Source organism: Lactuca serriola, chromosome 6, assembly GCF_051521515.1.
Source record: "Lactuca serriola cultivar US96UC23 chromosome 6, Lser_US96UC23_V15, whole genome shotgun sequence".
NCBI lineage: Eukaryota > Viridiplantae > Streptophyta > Magnoliopsida > Asterales > Asteraceae > Lactuca > Lactuca serriola.
This window is the reverse complement of record NC_136413.1, coordinates 92,215,504-92,228,264: the sequence shown is the minus strand read 5'-3', so window position 1 is coordinate 92,228,264 and position 12,761 is coordinate 92,215,504. Positions and strand designations below refer to the sequence as shown.

Here is a 12,761-nt window from a genome sequence, read left to right as displayed (position 1 = left end):
GTTACATCAAGCCAAGTATGTGTAAGACATTCTTGAGAAGTTCGGGTTTCACGACGCCAAATCTGCATTGACACCAATGGCTGAAAGACCTCTCCTAACTCCAGATCCTGATGGCGAATCCGTAAATCAAACGCTCTACAGATCGATGATCGGATCGCTGATGTATCTTACTTCAAGTCGTCTTGACATGATGTTTGTAATTTGTCAATGTGCATGTTATCAGTCTAATCCTAAACTTTCACATCTTATTGTTGTGAAAAGAATTTTTCGGTATATCAAAGGTAGCCTAAAATTGGGTCTTTGGTATCCGAAGAATTCTGAATTTAACTTATATGCTTTTGCTGACAGTAATTATGGAGGCTGTGAGCTTGACAGGAAATCTACTTCGGGAGGGTGTCAATACCTTGGTGACAGATTAGTGTCGTGGCAATGCAAGAAACAACACACTGTTTAAACCTCAACAGCGGAGGCAGAATACGTTGTTGCATCTGCATGCTGCTCTCAAGTTATCTGGATCCAACATCAGCTGTTGGACTACGGTTTGAATTATTTAGAAACCCCCGTTTACTGTGATAATGAGGCCGCAATCCAAATTGCCAAAAATCCAGTCCAACACTCTAAAACCAAGCACATCGATATTAAAATTCATTTTATCAGAGACTGTTATGAACGTTCACTAATCCGGCTCGAACAGGTTCCTACTTTAAACAATGTGGCGGATCTGTTCACTAAGCCTTTTAAGAAAGATCGATTCAATGTGCTTGTGGGATTTCTTAAAATGATTCGTTTTGAGGATTAAGTTTTTGTTTTATTTTTTTACTTAATTATTCTAAATCTTTTAAATTTGTTTTGGTTTCTGTAGGTAGGTTAATTTAAATTTGCGCATTTCATTTTATTTTTATTCTTTCTCATGCACAAAATTAAGGGGAGAAAAATCCAAAAACAATAAAAAAAATCAAAAAAAAAATCCAAAAACAATAAAAAATTCGGAAAATCAAAAATATTGTAGTCACTTTTGTTTGCAGGTGTTGTGACGAGAAATGAAATTAGCAAGTGATAACGGGCAATCTGAATCTGCGTAACGTACCTAAGTTGAATCGTCTACGGTCTGTGCTTGATGCGCTGGTAGGCACGAAAGATTTTAAATGGACTTGACTAGGGAGAGTTGAACTTAATGAATTCAAGGACTTAACAAACTTTGACCTAGTTAGATCCGTTTAGCCTGACAATACGACGCTCGGATAGGTTGAGCAAGGAGATATACATGAGAATCTACCAGTCACACTAATGAACCCGTATCTAGAACTGTGGATTCACTTTTCCTCAATGTGCGGATTTTGTCTATAATTCTGGTTGGATGGGGTGACTGGGGAATTTCGATAAACTAGGTTTGTAGAAGGTTATTTTCTTTCTTTCTATCTGTTAGTCATATGTTGCCTCCTCTGCGTGATCGAGAGATCCGACCTGGACTATAACATATGCAATTCGATATCTCTGCATCTTCTCTCTATGCAATTCTTTCTATCTGTTAGCCATATAATGTCTCCTCTGCGTGACTCAAAATCCGACCTGGTACACAGTATATGCACCATTATCTTCTCAATCCCTCTAAAAACCTCAGTTAGTCATATGTTTCATCCTTTGCGTGATTGAAGACATCCGACCTGGATGTACAACATATACATTCTAAATCTATCTTCTCTCTTAATAATTGTCTGCTCACCTGTTGTAAGGAGTATTCTAGAAGTCCTTGATGGCTGGGGCATATCAAGAAGCGGGAAACACGTTCTAGTACAATTAAAATTGAACACATACAGATTATTTGTAGATCTCGCTGCTCAATTTAGGTGGACAACAATATCCCTGGTTGTCATCAGATAAATGGTCCCTAAGAAATTTGCTTAAGATTAAGGGCTAAATATGTCATATTATTGGTAAACTGTCCAAAATTATGTCACAAATGTTTCGTGTTTAAATGGACCACAATATTGGCGATCGATCAGAAGAAGATGTGAAAATAAGGGTACCGACAAGTGGAAGAAAGTTGTCCAACAACTTTGATCCCAGCGTCACAAATTCATTCCCAATAATTAAATTTTTAAGTTGTATATTTTAGTTGGAGTTAATTTAATTTTAGTTTTAATTTTATTTTATTTTTATTTTTATTTTATTTTTATTTTGTTAACTGCTAAAAACAAAAAAAAATATTTATTTAATTTTGCAAAGTTTATTTTATTTTATTTTATTTTTAATTTTAGTATTAATATTAATCCTCAAAAGATTTTAAAAAAGAAAAAAAATTAAAAATATTGGACTGTGTTGGAGACTGCCTTATACTGTGTAGTTATCAGGTAAATGAAAAGGGGGTATATAAGGAGGTTTACAGCCGGAATCTCCATCATTTTCTTGGTTCCGACCGCAAAATCTCTCATCCTCTCTTTCCTCCAAAAAAAATTCATCGATTTTTGCGAAATTAATCTGATAGTCTTGAAGGTACTACATTTTCGACCAGGAATATGCATCTCGTTGTGTCATTCACCGTGTTTTTGAGGCTGAAATCGGCAAAAAGGGTTTTCAGAGTTTACGGTCGAAGCTTACGGCCGTAAGGTGTTTACGACCGTAAACTCCCCAAATGGTCATTAGCATACGGTCAAGGGTTTACGGTCATAAACCCTAGTTGACCGCAAACCCTGATGTTGATCGCAAACTCTGACTTTGACCTAATTTTAATTAAAAAAATTTGTTATTTCATTTTGGGGTCAAAAATTAAATCATTTAAAATTTTAATTGCTCATTTTTCTTTTTTGTCTCACTTGGTATGTTTTAGTGCAGATAAAATGGCAGCCTTGAAATTTGTAGATATGCACAACCTGGCGATGATTCTTGCTGACCCTCCGGTGGCACATCAGGATTTCAGTCGATGATTCACGGACTTCGAGAATGCTGCTTGGCCTCTACCATTATGATGAACGTTGCGGTGTACCAGAAAATGATTCGTGAGTTCTGGCAGACTGCTAAGATGACAAGGGACGGCAATGGAGCTGTAACTGTAGATGCAATCGTTCAGGGATGCAAGATTGTCATTGATGAGACCTTTGTGAGAGAGACTCTGCTGATTAACGACCTTCCAACTTTTCCCATGGAAATTGGTACTAGTGATGCTCAAAAGATTCTAAGGAGGATAGGATACGAGGGTGATACTCCACCAACCATGAAGAAAATTATGCCGCCTTATTCGAGATTTCTAGCCCATGTGTTCATGAGCTGCATCTCCGGCAGAAGATCCGGTGCTGATGAGATTTCCCTGAGGAACACTGGCGCTATTGTTTCTCTCGCTGCAGGGTTCGGCTTCAACTTTTCTAGATTTATTCTAGACGAGTTTATTGTCAACATTAATGCCACTACTCGGGATACTTTCTTAATGTACCCTCGATTTATTCAGCTCTTCATCAACAAGCAGTTTCCTAATTTGGTGAAGGATGGAGAACATTGGATATGAAGTCTTTGGGTCCTCATACTATTGGGCTCATTAACCAAAACCAAAAAGGAAAGGTGATCTTTCAAGGGTTGCATCCTCTGGTCAAGTTTGGACGATTTGCTGAACCGAATGAAGCAACCGAGTATCATGGATCGTCAGACAAAATTTCGTCAGAGCATACTTCATCGGAAAGAGTTATTTCAGAAGGAGATGTGGTCACTATATCGGATCAAGAGGGAGAAGAGGCTGAAGCTCATGATGTATCAGTTACAGAGGAACATAATTTACAAAATGTTCAGATCGAAGGAGAATACAATGAGGGGTCATCTAAGAACACAGCCTAGCCTAATCAATTTGAAGACCTTGATCTTACTGGATTTGATCAAGATGACATTCCTGGGACTTTAGGAAGAAGTGATGACATCTTAACAAGCGTAAATCTCAACTCTTTGCTAGATAATGTCAGTGATGTTACTATCCCAGTAACGGAGACAAGGGAGAAGGAAGACGTTTTTTATTCAACCCCCGTTTCTCAATAGCAAGTGGTTTGTTCTTCAATTCCTACAGTGACAGTGTCAGGGATTCCTCCCCTTGACAGTGCTTTGCCCATATTTGAGCCACTTCAAGATGATCAACAAGAAGACCAGACAGTGCAGCCTCCATCAAAAAGGAGAAGAAGAGATCCTAGGGTCGAGTTTTTGGACTCTGGCCTTTCTCAAGGCGTGCCTACTACTCCAACTACTACTCCAGCTATCATAACTGCAGAACCATTCAGTGAAAGCCCTATTACTGTTTTTGAAACTGGTGGTCCCTCTATACCACCAGGGTTATCTCCTCCAAGGGAAGATCATGAACAAGCTTCCATTCGTTTTGCTCAGTTTTTGGCTCAAGAGCAAACCGGCACAACTGCTTCTAAGGCAAAAGGGATTGTTTTTAAAGAGGGTCAGTCTAGAGATGAAAATTTTGTAATCGACGAACTTCAGAAAAGGGTCAATGTGCTTGATCAGAAAAACATTGAGCTTAGCATCCAGGTTGAAGATCTTAGTGAAAACACAAATTTAAAGATTCAAGTCTCTGATCTCAAAGATGATGGAGCTACAAAGACCAAGCAGATATCTGAGCTCCAAGCTCACTTTAATATTTTGACCTCCAGCTACTTTGATCTAAAGAAGAAGCTTGAAGAAGATTTGGGTGTTAAGTACAAGACTAATGCTGATGAATACAGAATCAATCTTCACTCTCAAGCTCACCCCATTGCTGTGCCAACTGCTGATACCTCACGAGTCGTGGATCGCTTTGAAAAAGAACCTGCTCAGGCTCCTAACAATGCACAGATAATCAGAGACAGACAAGCTGAAGCAGCTAAGAAGGGACAACTCTTATTCAAGAAGAGTTCCGATAAAAACGCACCTGGGAGCGAATCCTCAATCACTGTAACAGATCTCCAGGCCGCAAGGTTTAGAGACACGTATGGTGATAGGTCGGGAATTATATCTTGGGGTTTTCATGATCCCTTGAAAATGTGGATTGTGAGGAGAAAGAGCGGTAATACAGAGCTCTACAAGGACTGTCATGACTTTAACTCTTGGACCAAGGTGGATCTTTCGGAGTTGTCTCAATCTCCTTTCTCAAATCCAACAAACAATCAACAAGCAACCAACTTTAAACATTTCCTGGACGATCAAGTGAAGAAGGGATTCATGTCAATGAAAACTGTTGAATCTGTGATAAAGCATTATCCAGATGTCATTGATCCTAAAATTGGTCATCCCCTCCAGGTGGTGATGTGGCTTGCTACAAATCAGGTCAAACAAATTCCAGTGCTTCAGAGCTACCCGGATGGATCCTTGAGCTCAATGCTTTACTGGGTGTTTGATGAGACAACAGCATCTGTTCTCATCAAGCTGAAGGAAGGATGCATTCGTCTATACGATAAAAGGGATTTGTTTTAGTTCAGAAAATGGGACATTCATCACCTGAGCAATTTCCAGATCCAAGTTGCTAAGGAGATTTTCGAGTCGGCTGCAAAAGAATACACTGCTATGGTGGATGAGATCATTAATAAGAGAATGTGGAATGGAGCCATGGGGCTAGATGATGTAATGATCGTGGACAAAGATTGACCTAAAGCTAGCACCAAACCAAGGGGGAGATTGAAGGGTCCAATTAGTGTTTTGGTCTAGGCTTTCCATATAATAGGTTCCTTTGGTCACTTGATAGCTTGTAGTATTGTGCTTGGAGTTTACGGTCACTATATTGAGTTTACGGCCGTAAGCCTGTTTACGTCCGTAAACCCAAGGCCGGCCCATGATAGTATATATAGAGGTATGTTAGGTCTTTTGTGGTTGTTTATGCCTCGGTATTCTAAGCTCTTGTAAACTGCAAGTTGTACCAGACGTGATTCTAATAGAAAAGCGTGTGCAAGCTTGTTTGATTCTTATTCTACTCGTTCTTATTTGTTTATCTGATTGTTATTGCTATTTGATCACTGGTAAGATCCTTTCAGGTTCTTACAAATCTTCTATTAGTTGTCACTTTACAAGCTTAAGAATTTTGATTGTTGTCAGAAATACAGTGGTGTTAACACATTTGGTGTTAACCAATAACAATGTATCTAATGCTATAACAGCTTCTAATGGCGAATATCAAGGAGTGTGCCCCAATAGTATACACTCCAATAGTAGGACTTGTTTGTCAGGAATATAGTGGATTGTTTAGAAGACCAAGAGGGATATATTTCAATGCTCTTGATCGTGGAGAAATGATGTCAGTGGTTTATAATTGGCCTGCTGAACAGGTACTCTACTTTTAAATAAATGATATGATTCTTTTTTTTTAATTATTAGATCTAGATACATTGGTGCTTGTAATCAAATTTCAAAACCTTTTTGCAAATTTTGTAGGTTGATATGATTGTTGTTACTGATGGAAGCAAAATAATGGGTCTTGGTGATCTAGGAATTTAGGGTATTGGAATTGCAATTGGGAAGTTGGATTTATATGTTGCTGTAGCTGGAATAAATCCTCAGAGAGTAATGTTTGCATATTATCCATCTCAATATATACATATTTCAAAATTTTCTCACATGCAAACATTTTCCATTTTTTATTGTAATAGGTTCTTCCTATCATGATTGATGTTGGAGCTAACAATGAGAACCTTCTACAAAATACCTTGTGTGACTTTTTTTCTTCTCTTCTTGATTTTTTTTCAAACCTTACTAACTAAATTACATGTGATTCACATGTAAACCACATATGAATCACATGTGATATACATGTAATTCACATATGAATTACATGTGATTCACATGTTATTCACATATGAATTACATGTGATTCACATGTAAATCACATGTTATTCATATGTTATTCACATATGAATCACATGTAATTCATATATGAATTAGATATGATTCACATGTAAATCACATATGAATTATATGTGATTCACATGTAAATCACATGTTATTCACATATGAATTACATGTGATTCACATGTAAATCACATGTTATTCACATATAAATTACATGTTATTCACATATGCATCACATGTAATTCATATATGAATCTGATATGATCACATGTAATTAACATATGAATTACATGTGATTCACATGTAAATCACATATGAATTATATGTGATTCACATGTAAATCACATATAAATTACATGTGATTCACATGTAAATCACATATGTATTTTTGTGAGTGTTTTTGCATCAACCGATTTCTTTTTATTTTTGTTGTAGATTTGGAAGAAATTGTGGTGAATATTGAAGAGGTGAAAAATGATCAATTGAAGAAAATATGGAAATACTGAGACGAAGACATGAAAACGCTTTGGAATTTTGTCGTATTTTTTTGTTTTTTATATTTTATATTGTATCGAATAAAATACTTATTTTATTATGTTTATAGATTAGTAAATAAAATGAGTTTTCTTATGAATTCTTTACAAATATTATAATATATGAAATATGCATATATGCACTTGTAAAATATGCATAAAATTACCAAAAATGTTAATTTTTTGGTTCAAAAATTATACCATTTTTTAAATATTCTAGTTTATTTTTTTAAAATTTTATTGATTTTGAAACGCTTTTAAAAAAATTGCAGTTTTTTTTAAATATTTTTTTCAACTTTTTTTCAAAAATTCATGTTTTCCGTCAAAAAAAATTAACAAAATCTACACTTAAAAAAACTAAAAAATACTACTCTTAAAAAAATCCGAAATTTTGATTTATTATGTATTTTTTAGATATTTATATTAATATTTTTCAATAATACAAAAAATTAAACATTAAATGAGATTCATAAAATTAAGATATGCCCTTAATAAATTAGTTTTGATCTAACGCTCCAATTTTAGTTCTCGGGTTCTTAGGAAACTATGAGTTCTCAACCGATCTCACCCCTATATATATATATATATATATATATATATATATATATATATATATATATATATATATATATATATATATATATATATATATATATATATTCTAATAAAATAATAGTTTTATTCTTATTTTGTCAAATGTCACACTATTAGCCCTCTTATTTAATGTCATATCACTTGTCAACCTATTAATTCTCAATTTCAAATTTCAAATTTTAAATTTCTCATTCAATTTAAATAAAATTAATAACATTAAAATTAAAATTAATATAACATTAATACATACAATAAGATGATATAATTTCACGTATTTATTTATATCAACGATTATAAGTTTATATAACTAGACAATTATCTTTTAATCAACAATTTATTTAAAATAATTGATTAATAATTTTCAGTTTTTACTATTAATGTTTAATTAATTTTGTAACTGTGATTCCCACGGGTTATATATATATATATATATATATATATATATATATATATATATATATATATATATATATATATATATATATATATATATGACAAAACTTCAAAAATGGTCCATGTGGTTTCCGAAAATCTAAAGTTTGGTCCCTAACTTACAAAAACCTCACGAATCGTCCCAGTAGTTTAAAAACTTTTAACATTAGGTCCTTCTGGCTCACTCCTTTAGCATTTCACCGTTAACTCATTTTTCAATATTATATTGCAGGGGTAATTTCGTCATTTCAGTTGTAACCTTTTCTCTTTAAAAGAAATTGCATGTCTGATTTTTGGGCAAACCCTTTACCTTTATCTACGATCATCATCTCCCTTCTCCCTTCCAATGTTTCTCGACCGTTGCACCCTTCACGACACCCAATCGCTACTCATTCGAAGATGGTGACTTGCAGATGTGGGAATGAAGCAATGAAGATCACTTCATGGACGGATCGTAACCCTGGAAGAAAATTTTGGAACTGTACAAGATATGGGTTCCTTCGATGGTCTAATCCTCCTATGTGTGCTAGGGCATTGGTGGTGATTCCAGATTTGATAAGATGAATGAACCGATTGGAAGAGAGGGTTGCCATTGTGAGTGTAGAATTGTGTAACTACCGTTTGATGTTGTTTTGTTCATGGGTGTTCTTTTTTTGGTTTTATTTTAATCTCTAAGTATCTTTTGAAACTTTGGATGGTAATGGAGTTTTTTTTTTGGTTTGTAACCGTTGTAGGGGTTTTTTGATTTTAATCGAATACGGGTTCTTTTGCTTTCAGTTTCTGTAGCGGGTTTTTGAATTGGTGTTGTTGTATTTGGTTTATGTATCAGATTAATGTGTAATGGAGTGGTAATGGTAATGGTAATGGTAATGGAATGTAGTTGTTATAGTTGATTGTTCAATTTCTTGAATGTTTTTTAAATGCAATTGTTAAGTGTATTGTAAATGTATCTTTAAGATGGTTTTGATTTGCAATTGAAATGTACAATGTTATTAATTGATTTGTGAATGGTAGTACACAGAACAGATTAATTCATTACCACAATGTGCATTCACATCATTACATGCAAAGTTTTAAAGTGATTAATACAACCGTCATACTAAGTTTCAAAACAAATAAAGACGTACAACAAAAGCATTACATGAAAATTTTTCAAGTTGTTAACACATCTTCAAACAAGTACACATGACTTGAGTTTCAGAAGACCTACAACACAAGCATCCTAATAACTACTAAAAAATAGTTTTCAGCCGCCTCCAACTTCACCATTGCCTCCCTGCCCTTTACATGTTCTGGAATTGTGCCCTTTGTTATGACACTTTGAACAAGTGACTGCCAGATATTTCCTGCACAATCTACCAGCTTGGCTATTTGGCTCATCAAAACCCCTCCTTCTCTTCTTCTTAGGCCTCCCAACCTACACATATTGATATACTATAGTTAAAATTAAATTCATTCCATATTCACATGTATACTATATATTTGGTCTACTTGAAATACAAACTTGTGTTTTATGTTTTGGTGGAAGTAGTGTGAATGAGCAGTCACTTTTAGGCCACATTGAACGCCCATTCAATGGATCAGTTTTGTTGAAATACATGGTTTTCCATGTTGATAGCCTATAGCAAGGATGGACCCATTCATCAACATGTGGGGCATTTTCACCGTTTTCAATTTTGTCCCATATAGCACAAACAGCATGTCTACATGGGAAACCTGTAATCTCCCAAAACCTATAACTGCAACTTTTGTTATTCAAGTTTATCACATACTGATCTTGCCATGTTCTTGCTACTTGGTACTTTCATGTCCCATTGCACTTAGCCATTAGCTACATCAGTCTTAATCTTTTCAAACATTGTAGTTGCAGTAGGGGTTAGAAGTCCTTCACGCTTATCTATTTCCTTTTGCACCACACATAACCTCTTCATGAGATACTCTCTAATATACTCTAAGCAAGTGATAATAGGTTTATCCCTACCTTCATCTAGCTTAGAATTGAATACCTCACAAAGGCTATTCAACAAATAATCATTGTGTGCCCTTCCTAAATAATAAATATTGAGATAAGACAATTACACATACAGTAAACACACAACATGGAAGATTAACATTTATCAATAAATTTCTACAAACATACCACTAAAATGAGATTTAGCCCAACTGTTTGCTGGGATCTTACACACCTAAGCATGAGCCTCTTCATTGATCTTCCTCAACTCATCCATTTGATTGTTAAAATGATTGACTATTGTTGCTCTACCACACTCCAAAGCTGGTCACTTAAGTATTTTCCTTTCCATTGTTTCTTCATGTTTTCCTGGATATGCCTCAAACAGAACCTGTGTTCTGCACTAGGGAATACCTTTACAATTGCTGGTATTATTCCCTAAACAAAAGTCAACTTATGCAACATCAGTTACCCAAATGTATCTAGAAATAGTACTAAGAAAAAAAGTTAGATGGTACATACATTTTTTCTATATGAAATGAATGTAAAGTTTGAATTTGCTCCCAGATCCAAATCTTCTCCTAACAGTTCTAAGAACCAGGTCCAACTACTTGTTGATTCTGTCTCTACCACTTCATATGTTATAGGGTATATGCCATTGTTTGAGTCCAACCCTACAGCAGTTAACACTTGCCCAGGGTAAGGGCCCTTCATGAAAGTACCATCCAGACCTAGAAAATCTTTAAACCCAACTTTGAATCTCAACTTCAATGCACCTAGACAGACACATATTCTTCTAAAAGTTCTTGTGGTAATAGACAAGGAGGTTTCTGGATGCACATCAATCCAAACTGTTTCACCAGGGTTAGTGTTTAGTAGCTCCAACACATAATTCCTCAAAAGTACGTATTGTACTTGGTAGTCCCCACTAATGATACGTTCAACCATTGTCTTTGTCCTAGCAACCTTTTGTAATGACATTCCTAGCTCTAGTTTATTGCACAACTCTTCGTGTAAAGCTTTCACTGGAATTCTAGGGTTACTCTAGATTAGTTAAAAAATTAAATTTGCAATGTATCTAGAAGTGCAAGCTTTAACCGCCCTTGTTTGCAAACATTTATGCTCATCTTGTATTGTTTTCACCAACCAATCCTGATTTTCATTAGCCCTCGATATTTGGACTGCCCATAGATATGTACCTTTATTGGCAATTACATCTTTACCCTTACACTTTTCCCTACTTCTAGTTGAGAGCCCACCACCATCAACTACTTTGGATGGCTTACTTACAACACCTTTACATTACACCCTAATCTGGATTTTGTCATTTTTTGCTAGGTATAAAGACCTCCTTGTTGCTACAGCGTGTGAGTTCATGTAGTTTTTAACATCATGCTTGGTTTTGAAGACCTGGCCAATCTGAAATGGTTTTACATGAACCTCTCCATGTGAGCATGTACTTGACTTACTCAACTCTTTTAGCAATCTCTTCCTATCATCTTTATGAAATCCAGCAAATTGATAATCATCAGTCGCAATAACTTCCAACTCATCATCAACCATGTCATTCCCTTCATCTTTTAAATGATTGTTTAAGATTCCATGTTCATCTACATCAACAACATTATGGAAATCACTCATGTCTACATCTAAATCAAATTGTATGATAGACTCATCCACATTGTATTCACTGTCATCAAAATCATCTCCACTGCTGTAATGAGATGATTTTTCAAATAATTTTTTCATTTTTAATTTCACAAAACACATGTCATTTTATATAAAACACCATAATAGTCAACAAAGTTTTCTAAACATCATATCAAATCCAGGATCCACAATCATATCTCAATATCCCGAGTGTATGTACAATCACACCGGTGCCTTTCCGCGATCCTCTGAGGTACCTGAAACACATAACACATAACATGGTAAGCATGAATGCTTAGTGAGTTCCCCAAAATACCACATGCATATAAATTAGCCACTCGAGACTATAGCTTTATGATGCCTTCCGGCGAATGTGTCTTAGTGGACCTTCCGGCTCTACAACTCTGGTAGACCTTTCGGCCCTACCCTGATGACCTTCCGGTCCTGCTCTGTTGACCTTCCGGCCCAACTCTGTTGACCTTCCGGTACAAGCCCTGTCGACCTTCCGGTCCGAACCAGGCAACTCATAACATAGCATATCACATATATCACATATCACATATAAGCACATACGACCTTCCGGTCACACATAATTACCACTCTAGGTAAGGTATAGTGAGAAGACACACCTCAAACTATCTCGGACTCTAATCTCCAGTCTAGCCTCCGTCTAATACACATAAACAGAAATTCTTATTGAATAACAGCACTCACAGAAGGGTAAGACACCATTTTACCCCTTCTTGAATCAAAAAGTCCATTTGTTGACCGAACCCTAAAAGTCAACAAAAGTCAACGTCTGCGAG

General features: G+C 35.4%; 1 protein-coding gene across 1 annotated transcript; it reads right to left on the bottom strand.

Moving 5' to 3' along the window:
* Positions 1–9,600: 9,600 nt before the first annotated feature.
* LOC145060005 (uncharacterized) lies at positions 9,601–12,054 on the bottom strand. Its single transcript, XM_079007748.1, has 6 exons — positions 11,716–12,054; positions 10,828–11,349; positions 10,623–10,743; positions 10,212–10,401; positions 9,859–10,093; positions 9,601–9,771 (listed from the first exon to the last, which is right to left on the bottom strand). The coding sequence occupies exons 1-6, from the start codon at positions 12,052–12,054 to the stop codon at positions 9,601–9,603; spliced, it is 1,578 nt and encodes a 525-aa protein (XP_078863874.1).
* Between the last annotated feature and the right edge of the window lie 707 nt (positions 12,055–12,761).